Genomic DNA, 19,595 nt, shown 5'->3' with positions numbered 1-19,595 from the left:
ACTGTTAGAAAAATGAGTGATTATTCTCTAATGTTAGTTAACATCTTGATTATACGATAATATATATACTTAAAATTTCATTTGGTTTCCATTTGATTTTCATTTGGTTTCCATTTGTTTTCCATTTGAGTCAATTTGGTTTCCATTTGGGCCCATTGGTTTAAATTTGTGTCCATTTGGGTAAATCGACGCACCGGAAGTAGAAAAAAATCTTTCATCATGGCTGATTTTGATGGACGAACTTCACCAAGTACTTCCAAAAAACCAAAATTAGATACTGTTTTTGAAAAATTTAGGGCACAATTTAAAGAGTTGGATCAGTTTAAAAGTGCGTACAATTCGTTGTGTTTTGACAGACGAAATCCACTAATTGCTCAGGAAATAACATCATGCAATGTTGCGGCAGGTTATGGAATAAGCTTTTCTCGAGCATCGTGCGAAACACGTCCGTATGCGGATGAGATATATCCATTTGGCATCATATTCACGGATGCTATTATGTTATTGAATAACTTTTTTACCAAACCTGATTATGTTCCTGACAACAAGGTCTCCAGGTTACTTCTGGAAAAATTGATTCATTTTTTGATGGACGAAAGTGAGTATGTATACGTGCATATACCTTGCATTAATAGTGTTATGTTAATTTTGACCAAATGATCTCAAAGCATCCTTGGCATATCCCTTTGTTATTTTAAACAAAGGTCGTGCGTTTTCCAAAGGCAGGGTAATGAACGCATGACTTATACAGGTCCGCACAATCTTTTGATTTAGCTATAAAGCTTTACTCTGCTTGATTTAGCTACATAGCTTTATTAAGCTATTCAGAATAGCTTGATTTAGCTATTTTATCACACTTTTTCTTAAATGTGTTATTTTCACAGCATGCACAAAAAGTCGCACCTTGGTACAGTGATCATGGTAATATTATTCAATCTTGTACTCTTCTGAAACAATCTAATTAAAATTAGATGTTCCGAATGCGCTACCGCTTCTCAAACATCTAACAACATCCCATTCGTGGTCACGTCAGAGAGACCTTTCGATTATGAATAAACATAAACATTTTAGCCAATCAGATTCAAACTTCTGTATACGATTCTAGAATTAGTTCCACTGCTACATCATAACATTATTGATGCTCAGTAGACTGTCTTACATTGAATTAAAGTAATTTTGGTATAAATTGAACGTATAGTCCGTCAATCTGGCATTCTTACCTGAATAATACAAATGAAAATGCACAAACTAGACTTATACGTCTATATCATGTATATATCTCGCACATCACATTCATATATAGCACGGTCTTTACCATGCATATTTTGTTTACTATGAAACCCTTTGGGCGTTTAGGTTTGGCAATAAAAAAGAAACGCATCCGAACTATAAGCCAAGATTTCAGAGACGGCGATTTCATTTGGTAATCGAAAGGTCGCTCTGATTTGACCCCGAATGGGATGTTGTTAGATGTTTGAGAAGTTGTAGTGGATTCGGAACATCTAATTTTAATTAGATTGCTTCTGAAAATAAGGCATGTAAAAATCACTCATCAAAATGTATCTCCCTAGGAGACTTTGTACTCAAAGTTCTAAAAGTTTTGGGGCTATATAAAACAATACTTTGTATCGTGATTACCTCACAGTTATCTGACGTAATGCCGCTCTTTTGGGGCAAAGTCGAGGAAACTCTAAATCTTGCGAGATTTCCATGGCATGAATTACTTATGCTAGTGACAGTCGAATGGTTCGAACAATTAGTATGCTAAAAGTACAATGTATTGCAAAGGGTTGAACTTTAAATAGTAGGTTGTCTTATTTGGAATGTTTAGATTTTTTTATCAGCTTCCAAAAGTAACGATAATCGAAAAGAAATTGTAGAACTTAATTAGATGAGTCGGCTTACTGAAAAAGTATCAATGAAAATGTAACACTTGAAGACTGGGTTCTCTTAAAATTTATAAGTGTGGTTCAGCGAATGTTCCGCAAAATATTTCACCAGGACTTCTTTCAAATTTGCCTTTTAAAAATCCACAATGCTCGGTCTCGCGTTATATGCAACATCACATTGCCCCCAGCAAACAGATGTTTCCTACCTTCACAGCGAAAGAGTTCAATAAAGATAAGTAATTGCGATATCAGGTATTGATAAAGTTACTTCTTCATTAAAATTATAAAAAAGGCCAATTGTGGTCAACAAGATAATTGATTGGTAATAATTCAGTACAATGAGAAGCAATCATACTTATCCACGCTTCAACGCACACAAGGTAGTGTACAGTTGCTCAAACAATGGAAATTCATCTTTTGCTTAGGCCAAATAAAAAAATATGTGTGGTTCCAGTTACCCGACCTTCCCTATTTTATACCCCCGACCCTAAACTTTTTTTTTAGCAATTTTCATGTTTTTTCCGGAATTTCCATCAATGGCTCCAGTTTAAGTTTTAGTTTCAGCAATGATGGCCTCCTTGCAAAACATAGTGCAAGTGTTTAATAGTGTTAAATCCAAAGCAAGCTAGCATGTAGGTGTCCCCTACCAATATTGACTAGTATATTATCACACCACATCTAAATGCCATTTGCAAAGCAGTGATAGGTATTATTTAGGAAAAATCAAGAAAATCATTTTGTAAAAAAAAAAAAAAAAATCCCCACCTACCTACCCTAATTTTTTTGGAAGTGTAACCGGAACCACACATATTTTTTTGTTTGGCCTTAAAAGTATTCAACTGCTGCAATGTTAGAACTATCTTTGATTTCAGTTGTTGTTTTGATAGCCCATAGTACATATATGAATAGTCAAATACTTGCGACTTTTTGTCTATTTCTTTTACAAAAACATTTTTCTGAAAAACTGCACATAAATAGCTTTATCAAGCTATTTTAAAAAGCTTAATAAAGCTATATAGCTTTTTCAAGGTATATAGCTAAATTTTGAGATTGTGCTGGACCTGTTATAATCGTATTAAAGTGTAAATACCCTCCATTTGCCATGACTTTGCATAATGTTAGAGTAGCAAACGGTAAATTGTGTCTAATCCACAACTTCAGAGTTAATTAGTATGATACTTACATGATAAGCTGACTTAATTCATATGTTGCAACGATTTCCAACCAGAAACAGTTGTTGAAGAATTGCAAATACAAGGCCACAGTTGTGTTTAGCAGCAGAAAACTTGTGTATAAAAATAAATCATTTAAGAAATGAATTTAATTTTTGAAGATTCATGAGGACATGAACTATGACGCTTCACGCTGGCATATTTCATGTAATGCATTACGCTTTATGGTAAATATGCCAGCGTGAAGTGTTGTAGTTCATGTACCTCATGAATTTTCAAAAATTAAATTCATTTCTTATATTTATATTATTTTTTTGCTGAGTTGCCACAAATTACGCCATTCAACTGTCACTGTTAAAGCAAAACAGTTTGCATTATAGTTATGACGTCAAGTATGGTATTATGATGTAACAATTGAGATATTCATGCTCATTGATGGTAGTTCATGAGAAAATGAACTGTTTTCTATTTTGTAAAGAATCATAGGGGAAATTTATTGGAAATGTAAATATATACAGGTAAACTTTGTTATCTCGACATCGACGGGACCATCGGAAAATGTCGAGATATCTGAGGTGTCGAGATATCAGAGTTGAGACTTGACGTCCAAGATTTCATTGCATAGCAAAACAGACAAGCTTATTATATGTACATGACTTTAATGTAGACTGTAGCTCAACATATTTCAGAATTCCCTCTATTTTTATTAAAAATCTAGAAGTTATTTAAAAAAATTGTTTATAAAACGTGTTCCTTATCGAAATATTTCTAAATTCACAAAGTTTCAGCACAAAGTTACAGCATTGAGCTGCATTCGAGTGTAACTTGCCTTTTCGTCAGAACAGGATACGAAATGCGCTCTATAAACTTCGAACCGTATAAAGTCGACATCTGATATATGGTAAAAAAAAATAATAAATGCGGATTATTTTTTTCTTATTTCATTCAGAAAGAATATACAATAAAATTATTTTTTTTAGAGAGATTTGTGTATCTTAACTAACGTAGTGATGTTACGGATGCACGAATTACGACTGATTCTGTCAATCGTGTCGTTAATTGGATTGTTTCCTGTTGAATACATTTTAACTACAAAATATCATTAAAACTTTTTTTTAATTCCTTAGTATGAATTTTTCAGTGTGTTTTTGTTATTCATTGTACTTTAGTTATCTTTTTCAAATTTAAAAGTTATTTTACGTTTCGATATACATTTACGCAGAATCGTGTAGATTTAGCAATGATATTACCCAAGCTCAATTAACTTCTCAAAGACGCCGAAGGGGCTTGGGATTCACCTACAAACACAGTCTATAAAATTAATTAAGCAGCTTGCAGTCAAAACATGGGTGTGAAAGGTGTGAAACTTTGACGAAGTCGAGATACCCTGAGTCGTCCGTGCGTGACGAGCGACCCTGTCTGACAAACAGTTAGGTTCAGTAGAGCAGAAAATTGCCGATGTCGACATATGCCAGGTAAATTTTGCTCTTGGGACTGTGAATATACGTCGAGATAACCCGGGTTGTCGACATTACCGAGGTCGACATATCAGAGTTTTCGCAAATCATTTATATAGTAAATACTGCCGGGACCGCGGAAGGATGTCGACATATCCCAGGTTGTCGACATATTCGATGTCGAGATACCGAAGTTTACCTGTAGTAAATTAGTAATGTGAATTCAAGCCTAACATTTATAAACAACGTACATCAAGAAATTGTAAATATAGCTGCAAACATTTCAGCAAATTGCGACTACGAACGTGTTTGCATATACGGTAATTTAAGAGTGTAAAAGTGTAAAAAGAGTTTAATCTTTTTTCCATCAGAGAATGCAAATAAATGTGAAATTTAACAGATCGAGTTCTTGAAAACCGCAGTCAGCATCGAATGGTGTTTAGAAGTTCTGATGTACATGTATACAAGATTTTTTTCAAGAGTTTGTCAAGTTATGATCATGTTTCAAATTTGTTAAGCTATTTTATGCCCCCCCCCCCCCCCCCCCCAAAAAAAAAAAAATACAAACAGTACTTTCATTGATAAATTCTCATTTTTCTTCAAATCACAAGAAATTCATACAAATTTTATGATTTTCTTTTTTCAGCATCAAAATAAACTGATTTCATTTAAGAATTGAGAGTATGTTTATATGTTAAAGAATTATACAATTTACAAAAACATTTTACAGTGTTGTTTTGTCAGATAAAATGTAAATTCAAATTGAGACAGTGCTGTAACAGTTGTGAAAAAAATGTAAACAAGTTAATTGCGTTAATTAGCAGAGCTAAAATTAGATTTCAAGATTAACAATTTATAATTACTTAATATTAGGGATGGCAACGAATATTCGAACATTCGAATATTCATTCGATGAGTTGATATTCAAATACGAATTTAAGATTCGAATATTCGGTGTTTTCAGATTTCATAAAAAGAAGTACTGTGATTAATAAATTTTTATTAGAACAGTGCTGGAATTATCCCTGTTTAATTTACTAGCAATCAATTTCGATCGCCTGATTTCTTTCACTACTTTCTTAGCTTACAAATCTACTAAATAACATGTATTTTGTTTTGAGTAAGGTGTTAAAGAATTGTACAATAATGCTTTATGTATAATACAAAACGTACTTTCATAGTTTTTATTAGTTAGATACGATCCGATCTAGAATCGAGGACAACAAATGAAATCTAGGAATGTCTTAATGGCGTGAACTTCCGTGAAGAGTATACACATGTACTTATCAAAATAAAAGTAATTGATCATTGAATGAATGTCCGATAGAATTAATCTGTAATTAATATTGTAAAGGGCTTAATTTCAGAATAAATGTGTAAATTACTTGATTATCTCAGGTTGTACATAATCATGAATTTTATATTCATTATCGGGAAATTAGTTAATTACCTAGGAAAATTGTCTATGGAAATATTTGTTTACATTGTATCAAAGATTATAATCAATGACATATCTCTTATCAGGCAGATAATTGTAATTTATTACACCTATTGAAATCTGAACAGTATACCGTTACGACTATCCTGCCTTTTGTAAGACGACTGGTTCCTTAGTTGGAGCTTCTATAAATACACGTTTCATTTGTTAAAACTATACTTTTCTACATTTAAATAAATTATTTATTTCAAACATTGACAAATATCAAATGGAATTTCTTATTGTACACCTACAAAAGTCTTCATACAATTTTACTTCCAATATAAGCATACCTTCGCTAAACCTTTCATGAGAGTAGGATGATGCATATTTAAGATAAAACAGATTTTATTTATTTTATCGAATATTCGAATATATTTGAATACTTTCATTGAATATTCGAATGTGAATTATTGATAAAATTGACATCCCTACTTAATATTCATTATTAGATAATTATTTAATGATAAGGCGGACCATACTACATACCTGTTGAAATGATGTGCTTTTAATCCTGCTGAAACAACTCTTATTTAGTTCTGATATATAAGGATGATGCCTGTTCCAAAACATGAGTTTTTTTTCCTTGATCTGGACAGTAGTGTGCTTGCATCAGTTAATTTTAAACTTCCAGGTAGTCTTTTAGGAAGCGTCCTTATCAACATACACATAATGACACAAGCTTACTAGTTTCGTTACATGCCTCACCTTCACTAAATTGAAGGTGAAGGGGGGAATGTAGGTTGGGACCACTTACATATTTAAACTGTTCAAAAATGAACTGATTTCTGCTTTTCCTTTTCTGTAGCCAAAGAGCTCAGTTGAGCAATGTGGCCTATGGGCCTCTTGTTTTAATAAAAGTTTAACCAATTCTTGCAAACAAAATTACCAAAAGTGTCCATGTACATTCTTATGCTATACTAGTATGTGCATTATGTTGAGTTAGCATGTAATCGTATCTTATATTAATATAATATAATAAAAAAAACTATAAATAAAGCTGTTTTTCAAAGTTTACAAAATCCTTAGGTGCTTGTGGACAGGAACCCTCCCACCTTCCCCCCGTATACACCCTGACCCAGGGATTTTTTGGTTTTGTTTCAAAAATTATTATCTTATTATTATCATATATAAGAATGTTTATATTACATATATATAAACATATTTAGGATGTATATTAGGGGGGGTCCTGTCTTGGCTGGTTTAAACATTTCTCAAGGAGGCCTCAACCTTTCTCCCTTTGTGATGGAGCAGGGCTCAACATTAACACCTGTTCGCTTGTCTGGTACCGTTCTGTGATTATTTTTTTTTAAGTTGAAAAGAAAAGCTATTGTCAACTTTTTTTTTATCAGAAGTTGAAATCAAAAGCATGCAGTGCATAAATGGGTAATTTCAATCCTGATCATAATGAATTTTGATCCCAGTCATCAAACTCCATGGAGATCAAAGTTCAGTATAGAAGCATTACTTTCAATTTTGAACTTCGATTAGTGGCATGGATCTGATGAAGTTTGGGTTTTTAGTATTGGGTAAAAAAGCTGAAACAGATGAAGACAAAGGCAATAAAGACAGGCTGGAATAATAAGCAAAGAAACATTTGGTGTTGAACCTATTTCTTGTTGCTATTTTTAGCTCTTTTGAGCCCAAGGCTGAAAGAGCTAATGCTATGGCCTGGTGTGCCATGTGCGTAAACTTCTTGGAATGTGTCAAGAACCACTTGGCCAATTTTTATCAAGTTTGTTACAGAGTATTGTTGGGACCAAGGGCTTTCATTTGTACTAATGATAGGGAGGGTGGAAATATAAAAAAAAAATCAGTTGTGAAAAAGTCTTCTTCTCATGAACGACTGGGCAGATTATCACCAAAGTTAGATATAAGGATGAGGATACATTACAGATTTGTAATTGTTCAAGGATCACCCTAGGGCAAAAGGCATGGTATCAAGGTCACTTCAAAATTTATCCTAAAATGATAATTTGTTAAATCTTTGATATTTTGTTCACTATGAGGACTACGATCATCAAATCTTGTCAGTTGATGCATTTTAGGTCCTCAAGTTTCATCGAACCTGAAGTAGGTCACAGTGACCTACTTTCTGAATTTTGCAGCTATTGATTTTCAAATTGATATTGATGCATATCTTGGACATGGACATCATTGGGCCATGGAGTGTGTCAGTCAAAAAGTAGGTCACCTTGACATACTCTCTGAATTTTAAGGCTATCCATTTTCAAAACATTTTACATAAAAATTTCAGGTACTAAGAGGTTAAGAATTATCAAATATTGTCAGTTGATGCATTTTGGGGCCTCAGGGTGTGTCAACTTAAAATAGGTCACAGTAACATACTTTCTGCGTTTTATGGCTTATCATTTTAAGATCTCTAAATGTATACCTTTTGAACACTATTACCTTTAGGGTTTCCAAACCAAAATAGTTGATGCATCTTGAGGCTTGGGGATATGTCAGTTTAAATGTAGGTCACAGTTACCTACTTTTTCAATTTTTTTTTTCATTTTTTTTCATTATTCATAGTCAAATTTTTCTGGTCAAAGTGACCTACTTTTTTTAATGTAGTAGCAATGGCTTTTCAATTGCTTTAAATGCATATCTACACTGTGAAGCCTAGAATGGTCAATTGTGTCAGCTCATCTTAATGCCTGAAAGTGTGAAAAATAGGTTACAGTGACCTACTTTCTGAGTTTTATGGCTATTCATTTTCAGTATATTTAAGCAAGGTGTTTGAGATACTAAGTGATTTTAGAATCATCAAACCTTGTCAGTAAAATTGATGCATCTTGGGGCCTTGGTGTTTGACAATTAAAAAGTAGGTCACTGACCTACTTTCTAATTTTTAAGGCATATCATTTAAAATTCTTTAAACCTATATATTTTGAACACTATGACCTTTAGGGTTTCCAAACCTAAACAGTTAATGCATCTTGACGCCCCTGGTTATTTCAATTTAAAAGTAGGTCAGAGTAACCTATTTTTAAAATTTTATCATGATTTCTAATCACATCTTTCAAGCTTTAATACTAAGCAGACTAGGATCATCAAACCTCGTCAGATGACACATCTTGGGGCCTTGGGATCTATTAATCTAAAAGTAGGTGACAGAGGCCCACTCTTTTGAATTTAGCGACTATTCATTTTCAGATAATTTTAGATGCATATTTTGGGTGCTGTGAAGCCTAGGATGATCAAACTTTGTCAGTTGATGCCTCTTAAGGCCTCAGAGTGTGTCACATAAAAATTAGGTCACAGTGACCCACAAAGTGAAACAGTAGATAATTAACATAAATTGATTGGATGATATTTATGACTTTCAGTAAACTAGTCAATCAAAATAGCTGATTCATTTGTACATTGTATTATTTTTTTAGTGCACATACATGGATGAATGCGGGAACTTTAAGAATAAAATAAATGACAAGGACTTTTATTTTTAGCTAAAATTGCAGTTGGAGCTCCGTAAAACCATTTTATTAAAAAATGTTGGCCTGATGATGCAATATACACTACTTGAAGATTCCCATATGTCGATTAATTTTCATACATGTTAATGTTAAATTTCAAATATTTGTCAAAATCTCAGAGAAAAATGCAAATTGGGAAAATATATCATTGAACATGCAAATATCTTTGCTTTCATCAGGTTGGAGAGAATACTCGAAATCGGGTATTATCCGTGAAATCGCGTATAGTCCTCGATATCAGGGTATCGTTGAATCCGCGAAATCGGGTATACCGTGCAACTTTCTGTAAAAACAGAAAAATAAAGCAATGGCGCATTGTGTCAGTTAGTGTTACTTGTACATCAGTATCTTGGGAGTTTATTTTTATTGAACTCAATTTAAATGGTTGTCTGACAAGTTTAAAATCACACGACAAACACTGCTGGGGTAGCAAAGAAGGCACGGTGGCATCATTATTTTTCAGTACAAGTTCTAAAAACAAATAACTACATGTCGTCTGTGTTTATTTCCCTATAAATTATTCCCCAAGCTTAATTTCTTAACCTGTGCATTATTCACAAAATGTAAAACTTTGAAGAAATTTAACGACTAACGCTGTGTTATGTATTTTTTACTTAAAAATGTATGGTGTCCCTTTCATGTTAAATTTAAATTATTCCTCAGTTGGTAAGTACATGTACATGTATTTCTCATCGATATAGAATACCGACGTTTTCGTAAGGGAAAAAAATAAAATAAAAACAAACAAACATCAAAAAAAAAAACAACAAAGGGAAAGCAGGTTGAAAAATGATATAAAATGAAATAAATTTAATATCTACATGTGTACATGCATGTAAACTTAAATGTATTTTTAAAAATTAATACAGTGAATATTGATAAAGGTAAAGAATCTTTAGTAAAATCATCAGTTCCTCCTATGGTGTATGTAACAGTCCTGCAATTCCCGCGGGGAAAGGGGGAGGTGCATATTTTTTAAAGAAAATATTTTAATGTCAGTTTACCATGAAAATTTTCATTCAAAGAACCAGCCAATGTTTTGCTTGCATTTTGATTGATGCAAGCGACGTTATTTTACCTGTGTGTGTCTGTGTGGAAATTGAGAACGAGATGTCTTGTTAAAAGGATTTTCGTTTAGCTGGTGGGAGGGGGGGGGGGGGGGGGGGGCTTGGTTCATATAAATAAATAAAAAATCCAATTCGCACATCTTTTCATGTGCTTATTATTAGGGATGTCAACGAATATTCGAACATTCGAATATTCATTCAATGAGTTAATATTCGAATATGAATTTGAGATTCGAATATTCGGTGGTTTTCAGATTTCACAAAAAAGGTAATAAATTTTAATTAGAACAGTTTTGGAATTATCCCCGTCTTATTTACTAGCGATCCCCTGATTCCTTTCGCTACTTTCTTATCTTATTGATCTTCCGAATTTTTTTCATTTTGAGTAAGGTATAAAGAAATAGTAAGGTATATAGAAATAAACAAGAACTATTAATGTATGATACAAAAAGTACTTTCAGTATGATCGGATCTAGAACCGAGGACAACGAAATGAAACCTTCTTGAATGTCTAAGAGACGTGAAGGATGTACTTTTGAAAATAATTTTTATTGATCATTGAATTACATCTTTGATAGAATCAGCCTGTAATATTGTAAAGGGCTCAATTTCAGAATAATGCATCAATTACTTGATTATCTCGGGTTAAATATAATTTTAAAAATTTAAAATCATTATCGGGAAATTAATGACCTAGGAAAATTGTCCATGGAACTGTTTGTTTATATTGTCAAAACATTGTATCAAAGATTATATTATATCTTTTATTAAGCAGATAATTGTAATTAATTACGTGTTTTTGAATCTGAAGAGTAAACGACAATCTTGCCCCTGGTTAAACGACTGGTTCGTTGGTTTGAACTTGTATAGATATCATTTGTTACATTTATATTTCGGTTGTATGCACTTAAATCAATCATTTATTTCAAACATTGACAGATATCAAATGTAGAATTCCTTATTGTGCACCTACAAAATCTATGTCCAATTTTACTTCCAAATACCGACGCAAACCTGCCATGAGAGTATAATGATGTACATTTGAAATTAACTAAATTTTATTTATTTTATCGAATATTCGAATATATTCGAATACTTTCATTGAATATTCGAATATGAATTATGGACAAAATTGACATCCCTACTTATTATGCATTCTCAATATAGAGCTAATATTCAAATATGAAGTATATATTAAAGTTTTCACATATAATACTGTTTTTACTTTTTATACATATGAACAAACTGAAGTGGAGTGTTCAATCGCGTCTTAGCTTAAGTCTTGAACTGCATTGTTTTTAATTAATCATCCATACAGATTGGAGACACTTTCTTTTATTATTATTATAGTATTGGATAGACAGGGTAGATTTTCCCTTCAGAGTGTGTAGTTTATTTTAGGTTATATAGCTTTAAACCTCATTATAATATGCTAAAATACGTTATCTGATTGATTCTAGACAGTACGTCACGTGACAGGGAACTAAAACTTCATAATTCCCTGTCTTTTCTGTAATCTGTGATACTTATTACTCATGGTGATCACTTTTTGTTATTATTCATCTATGGTGAAAAATGTGTTAAAATTAACATGAAGTTTAGTTATTTTTAAAACTTGTCGAATGTGGTAGAAAATAACAGGTTTCTATTTTAACCTCATATTGTTTCGGCATATAAACAATTATTGCATGAATGTTTTGTAGACAAGAAGAATTCTATTCACTCAAGAGGGCAAAATAGGGAATCAATAGGATTTTTATTAGATGAATAGATCTTCTCTCTTTGTCATGCAATGAATATATACCATTCAATGACGTTTAGCACAAAACTCTACAATAACATTTTACATTTAATTTGATTATTTTGAAAGGGGAGGGATGTTTCTCTTGGACACATGCATAACACATTCGAGGTTAATTTTCGCTTGACCGAGATAATCCGGACAAGGAATAATTAATGTAAGCAGCTATAGTAACAACCGTTATAGCTATTCACTTTCATCCCCTGAAATCACCGAAAAATCAATCTAATTAAAATTAGATGATCCAAATCCGCTACCACTTCTCAAAGAAGTTTGAGAAGCGGTAGCAGATTCGGAACATCTAATTTTAATTAGATTGCCGAAAAATGGTAAAATATTGCCAACTCAGCGAAATTAAATGATCAACAGTTATTTTCTCTCACAAGCTATGTTGCTGAGAACATCATTGTCTTTGCTAAAACGTTGGAGGCATGTTGAATCCAAAGGAAATTTTTATAATTTAAAAAAAAAAATAAGAAAGAATATGTCGCCTTTTATAACTTCTGGGAATTAGCTTTAATTGTCATTCTCTGTTTATAAAACATATGTACTGGTACAAGATATATGTAAGGAATGCTATTCAACGACAAAAAAATCAACTCATGAAAATAGATTCATAACACCCCCCCCCCCCCTCCGAAAAAATACGAAATAATATATGCGCTATATTAGTTTTTGCCGTAATTTGAAACATTTTAACCATTAAATAGTTTATACATTTTGTAATGAATTATTTTTATGCACAAGATGAATGTTAAAGCAATTAATGACGCATAATTAAATACGACAGAACCCCCCCCCCCCCCCCCCCCCCCCCCGTTTAAATGTCAGATTATTTTGTGTGTGAAATGTGTTTCCGTATAAATTGAATTATTTACAAAATGTTCATGTTTGTCGTATTGATGTGGAAATATTATAAATTCCAGACTTCTGATATTTAATAGTTCTGTTGTGTTAGGTATGAACACGAAGAAGATGCAAATACATTTAACATTATATAAAATATAAAAGCAGAACGAACGTTTGTTTGGGTGCAGACCATGAAATGTACTAAGCTCCACGGGTATTTGTTGTCCTATGCGCATTAATTCAGACTTCCAAATTGTTATTTGGCTAGTGATACCTGTAGATAACATTTGTCTCTAGGTGAAAGTTGACTCGACAAAATGCGCCATCCCATTGTTTAAGTTTTATAAGGTGATTACACCGCCTATTCCCGATTTCGCGGATACAACGATACCCCGATTTCAGGGACTATACACGATTTCACGGATAATACCCGATTTCGAGTATTCTCTCCAACCTGTTCATTACAAAAAAAATTTACATGTAATCATATTTATTTAAAAGTTGTGTGTGTTTTAACATCTAAATTATAGATATTTAACATCTTTGCACTAAGACTCATTTCGTGAAAGAATGTCATTTATAAGGAAACTATAAAAATTGAAAAAATTACATCCCTTTTAAAGTACATGAAATCAGTTTTAAATATATTTGTCTATTTTTTCACAAAAATCAAGTGTTACTCAGATTGAAACCTCATTATCAGGTATAGACTTCTCTGCATTACTTTAGAAACACCTCCTTTTTTCACCCAAATTTTATAAGCGGTCTTTTTCCACTCATTTTAGTTGAAGTTTTTAATATGATGTCAAACGAGTGTGGCTTCACCTTAAGACCCGGGTTTGTCAAATAAAAAAGTAGGTCACAATGACTTACTTTGCAAATATTACAGCTATTCATTTTTAGCTCACCTGAGCTGAAAGCTCAAGTGAGCTTTTCTGATAACCCGTTGTCCATCCGTCTGTAAACTTTTCACATTTTCAACTTCTTCTCAAAAACCACTGGGCCAAGTTTTACCAAACTTATTACAAAGTATCCTTGGGTAAAGGGGAGTTTAAATTGTTAAAATAAGGGGCCAAGTTCCCTTACAAGGGGAGATAATCAAGAAAAGACAAAAATAGGGTGGGGTCATTAAAAAATCTTCCTCTCAAGAACCACTGGGCCAAAAAAGCTGAAACTTATGTGGAAGCATCCTGGTGTAGTAAAGATTCAAAATTGTTCAAATCATGACCCCCGGGGGTAGGGCGGGGTGACAATAGGGAATCCAAGTTGTACATTGAAATATATAAGAAAAATCTTTAAAAATCTTCTTCTCAAGAACCACTGGGCCAGAAAAGCTGAAACTTAAGTGGAAGCATCCTGGGGTAGTGTAGATTCTAAATTCTTCAAATCATGACCCCAGTGGGTAGGGCCGGGCCACAATAGGGAATCCAAGTTTTACATTGAAATATGTAAGAAAAATCTTTAAAAATATTCTTCTCAAGAACAATTTGCCAGCAAAACGGAAGCTTATGTGGAAGCATCCTCAAGTAGTGTAGATTCTAAATTGTTCAAATCAGGACCGCCTGGGGTAGGGCGGAGCCACAGTAGGGAATCCAAGTTTTACATTTAAATATATAGGAAAACACTTTAAAAATCTTCTTCTCAAGAACCACTGAACCAGAAAAGCTGAAACTTATGTGGAAGCATCCTCGGGTAGTGTAGATTCAAATTGTTCAAATCATGACCCCTGCGGAGAGGGCGGGGCCACAATAGGTATTACAAGGGGGAAAATCTGGTAAAGGACAGCATAGTCAAAGTTACTCAGGTGAGCAATGTGGCCCATGGGCCTCTTGTTAAATTATTTTAGCGAAATATCTTGGATACTAAAATTCTTAGAAATATCAAACTTTGAAGGGACACCAAAATTAGAAAGTTGATGCACCTTGGGGCACAGGAAAGTGTAATCGCCACAGTGACGTGTTTAAAATTTCATTATCATTCATTGTGAAATATCATAGTTTGTATACTAAAGGTTCTATATTGACTAAGAATCATCAAACTCTGTGAGTTGATGCCACTGGGCATTGGGATATGATGACCCAAAAATAGGTCATAGTGACAGTTATTCAATTTATCAGAAGAGCAATTCTAGACCCATGGGCCTCTTTTTCCTATACAAGAGAGGATAATACAATTTTGCTTCATAATTTGGTGTTTAAAAAATCATAAAACAGACTCTGTGAATGTATAACAATATTTTTCAAGTTATTAGATAATTCTTTATTGAAAAATTTTTGGACAAGAAAAAATTATATTCTGACAAATGAATTTCAGAATGGACAAGTAAGAAAAAATGTTAATGTAGAGCCTTGGAGAGGTTGACCCCCTCTGATCCAGTTGTATAGAAACACAGAAAAAAAAAAAGATTACACAGACATGCCCATGTAGGGAATTGCATGGAATAAAAAGTTGCATTTAAAGGAAAAAAAGAAAAATTTTGCATCAGTAACAGGAGTGTTTATTCTTCTAACTGTTGTTGTGAATACACTCATAATAAATTTTGTTAAATCAATCCATAGTTTTGCACCATGAAAAAATTAATCTCTAACTTGCCTATCACTTGTGGTGTCAGGTAAAAAGTGTTGTTTTTTAATAGACATCTTTTGAAGATGTCTGTTGAAATAATACCCTAAACAATTTGGACCATGGCATAAGGAACCATAATTATAAGTGCAAGTGATATTTTGTTAACAATGATTAATTTTTAATCTAATTCAAACATACTTAGGAAATTGTTTTCATGTTCAACACCTTTGGTTCAGTTTAGTAAGTACTGACAATCGTTCTCATTAAAAATTGTAAATTCAATTTTTTTTTTTTAAAGATTCACATGCCATACTGAAAAGAATACAGAGAACAGATCTATCGAAGACTGAGCTAATGATTGTCTTGGCTGAACACTTTTTTAGCAAGCTTTCACTTTCTGACACATATACAATGGATCATTCTGCGAAATACAAAGGCATTTCTCTTTGCAAATGTGGATCATGCAAACCAGAATTTGTTTCATCTTGTTTTGGCGACACAAGTGTAGGTGAGTAATTTGGCTGTTTATTGAAAAACAATTGAAATGATGAACAATCCTAGGTAAATTTAATGTATTTGTAGTCCCCTGCTGGCAAACGCTAAAGGAGATTGTAGGTTTACACTCCATCTATAAATCAGTATGAACAATTTTCAAAATTTATTTAGCTCACCTCGACAAAGTCGAGACAAGCTTATGCTATACCCCAGCATCAGTGTTGGCGTCCCAGTTAAAGTTTTTGAAGGAAGTCCATTCCCAGTACAGTCCCTGAAATGTTCTACTTTCCCACTTAAACAGTAAGGGAACTTTTCAAAACTGAATTGATTTCTGTGGCCTCTTGTTTTTAATATTGAAATCTAAGACTTGTATTATTATTCTGCTCATATTTCATATATCACTTCACTTTTAAATAATTTGATCTTTATAGAAATCACTTGAAAATATCATAAGCTATAACTAGAAATACCAGGAACAGGGTCTGGAAATCAATGTAACTGTTTATAGACTTCAGGTGGCAAGGGTTGCCTGATGTAGATGGAACAGCTGGGATCAGCACATTTTCTTATGCAAAGTGAATAAATGCAGTGAAGGCATATCATGATCAAATGAATCCGTTTTTGAGCATCGGACATCTATAGTGCAAGGGGAACTTAACAGCTTTTCCGGGAAAGTGAAAAATGCCAAGTTCAACTTCCTATTTGTCAGATCTTTGTAAAATTTTCCCACGAAACAATTGTCACTGTATGCTCCAAGATATTATGAGGGAAGGTGATTGGTGAATGCAAAACTGTGAATGGAGAGCAAATGGTGAGCACATGCTGAATGCACACTGATTGAATGGTGAGCCAAAGCCGTCTGTGTTATGACACAATAAATGTCCAAACTTTACAATTCAATACTTATATATACATTTATTGATGGAAGATTGAGAAATATAAATTGTTTGCATTTATTATACCTGTTTATATGATGCACACTACATCTGAGGGAAAAATTGAGGGAACAGCTGTTTTTGTTCAATGTTAGTTTGAATTCTGATTTTCATTTGTGACGTTGCACTTGTGTGGCAATCAAATTGTGATGTCAAAATAAAAACCAGGAATTTAACCTTTTGACATTCCTGATCATGGTATTATGAATGCTGATGCTTTCAACACACTTTATAAGAAAAATTGATATGGAATGTAAATATATGAATTTATCATCAACATGATAAATGGTTAACTTGTTTTTACTTTGTTGTAGGGAATCCAGATTGCTGGCATGGATCTTTAGATATCCTCCTTGGAAGTATGGAGTCTTTTGTACATGTGGCCCCACCGGAGGAAGAAATCAGCCCAGGTGGCAGAGCATCCATAGAGGTGAAACCCAAAAGTGTAGAAGAAAGAGGGTTCCGTAGCCAGACTTTAGCTCAGATCATTGTATTTTCCTTCCTGCAAAAGCAAAGACATCCTTATCTAGATAATTTTCTTATTCCTTGTATGGCAGCAACTAGAAAAGAAATCAAAATTTATTTTTATGACAGCAAGCATGATATCTTGCTTGAAAGTAGAGGCATTAAGCTACTGGTTGAGATACCTGGCTCAAGATGTCAAGTGAATTATGAGGCAATTCTTGCTGCATGGCTTGTTCTGAATTATAAATATTTATGTAGTGGACCTCATGAGTCATTATTTGAAGCTCCAAAAGCAAATTTTTTTAGCCTTGCTTCATCCAGCCTTGAAATGTATGAAAAAGATCTTGCATTTAAAAATGTTGTTGCAGTGAATGCTTTTGTGGACTATGACTTTATTGACATTACAAAGCCTAAATTTGTTTGGCCATCAAATCTACCATGTCGACCAGTTAATTCAGAAAGTAAGTAGATGAAGGACAATGATTAAAATTTCATTATCTGTATATCAAATAGAGCCAAATAAAATATCAATTTAACAAATAATTTGGATGATTAACATTTCAAATGTAATGGGCCTTCATTTGAAAATGTCATCAAGCATGTACTTCAAACATTCATTTGAAAGCTTGAATCGGTAGCTTATATTTATTTTCATAACTTTCAGTTTTGTATACGCACATTGGCTCATGTATGTTAGTTAACATGAAATTGTACCTGAAACAAATTATATCTTAACCATAATTCAAATTTGAGATACAAAGTCCATTGTCTATTGTGGCAACTATTAAAAAAAATTCGAAAAAATGAAAAAGGGGGGGGGGGGAGTTAAAATTTTGTTAACAAAAAGAATGAGTTGCCATAATTCAGTTGTTTGGCTGGAGTACAGAAAATAATACAATTTTATTGTTGGCCTTGTAGTACCGAAATACAAAATGAATAAGCTTAGTAAGCAAGTATTGAGTGATATTAAAGAGACCCTGAGATTTAAAAATCATTTTCTATTTTACTCTCAAATTTAAAGGGGCATGGACATACTTGCATTGCCGTTTTGTTTACACTTTTTTTTATAATTATTGTAAAAATAATTTCAGTTTTAATGATTGGAACTTACATGAAAATTCTTAATATTCAATCACAACAGTATTCTCTGCAAACACCTGTGTTTGTAAACATGGGCATGAGCTCTATTATTTGTTTTGTTTACGTTTTACCGGATATGTTTGAATTGGTAACACTGCACACATCACTGAACACAAACAGGCAACACTGGTATTTTTTAGAGTAGGGTCATTCAAAAATCTTTTCAAGAACCATTAACCCCCCCTTAGCCCCCCCCCCCCAAAAAAAAATGTGTGAAAGCTGTCATAGTGTTGATTCCTCAAGTTCGTTCAAATCGTGGCTCCCCTGGGGTAAGTTTGGGTCACAGTAGGGAATTAAAATTTTACATGTTAATATATAGGAACAAATCTTTAAAAATCTTTTTAAGAACAAAAAGGGCATTATTAGTTATATTAATAAGGCCTCCTCAGGTAAATTTATTCAAATCATGTCCCCCCTGGGTAGGGTTTGGCAACAGTAGGGGGTTCAACTTGTACATGGGAATATGTAGGAAAAAAATCTTGAGAACAGCAAGGCCATGATTAGTTTTAATATGGAAGCATTATTAGATAATACAGATTCAAGTGTGGGGAGGGTAAAATTGGGCCACAATAAGGGATCAAAGTATATAGGGAAAATCTTTAAGTAAAGTGCACTGCTGGGTTACACAATATGCCCATTTGGAACTATATAATTTATGTACAGCCATAAAATTCTAAAATATGGCCATGGACCCATGGTGACCTAATTTTAATTCTGACAGATCATCATCTGACAAGGTTTGATGATCCTTAGCCCCACAGTGGGCAAGATGTGTTCTGGCCATGATTAACTATGTACGAGGGT

At 33.2% G+C, this 19,595-nt stretch overlaps 1 protein-coding gene across 1 annotated transcript; it reads left to right on the top strand.

Annotated features, from left to right (window-relative positions):
• The first annotated feature begins 222 nt into the window (after positions 1-222).
• Positions 223-18,462, top strand: LOC133193418 (uncharacterized). The gene is made up of 3 exons (XM_061329353.1): positions 223-598; positions 16,055-16,264; positions 17,501-18,462. Exons 1-3 carry the CDS (start codon positions 499-501, stop codon positions 18,118-18,120), a joined length of 930 nt encoding a protein of 309 aa, XP_061185337.1. The 5' UTR covers positions 223-498; the 3' UTR covers positions 18,121-18,462.
• Positions 18,463-19,595: the final 1,133 nt, after the last annotated feature.

This window comes from Saccostrea echinata, unplaced genomic scaffold (genome assembly GCF_033153115.1).
Source record: "Saccostrea echinata isolate AGI-Se365-2 ecotype Australia unplaced genomic scaffold, CSIRO_AGI_Sech_v1 ptg000027l, whole genome shotgun sequence".
Lineage (NCBI taxonomy): Eukaryota > Metazoa > Mollusca > Bivalvia > Ostreida > Ostreidae > Saccostrea > Saccostrea echinata.
Note: the sequence above shows the minus strand (reverse complement) of the source record. Positions and strands in the feature narration are given on the sequence as shown.

Coding starts and splice junctions, on each gene's coding strand:
- LOC133193418 (XM_061329353.1), top strand. CDS start 499: ATGTTATTGAATAACTTTTTTACCAAACCTGATTATGTTCCTGACAAC. Junction 599..16,054: donor TCATTTTTTGATGGACGAAA/GTGAGTATGTAT, acceptor TTTTTTTTAAAG/ATTCACATGCCATACTGAAA. Junction 16,265..17,500: donor TTTTGGCGACACAAGTGTAG/GTGAGTAATTTG, acceptor ACTTTGTTGTAG/GGAATCCAGATTGCTGGCAT.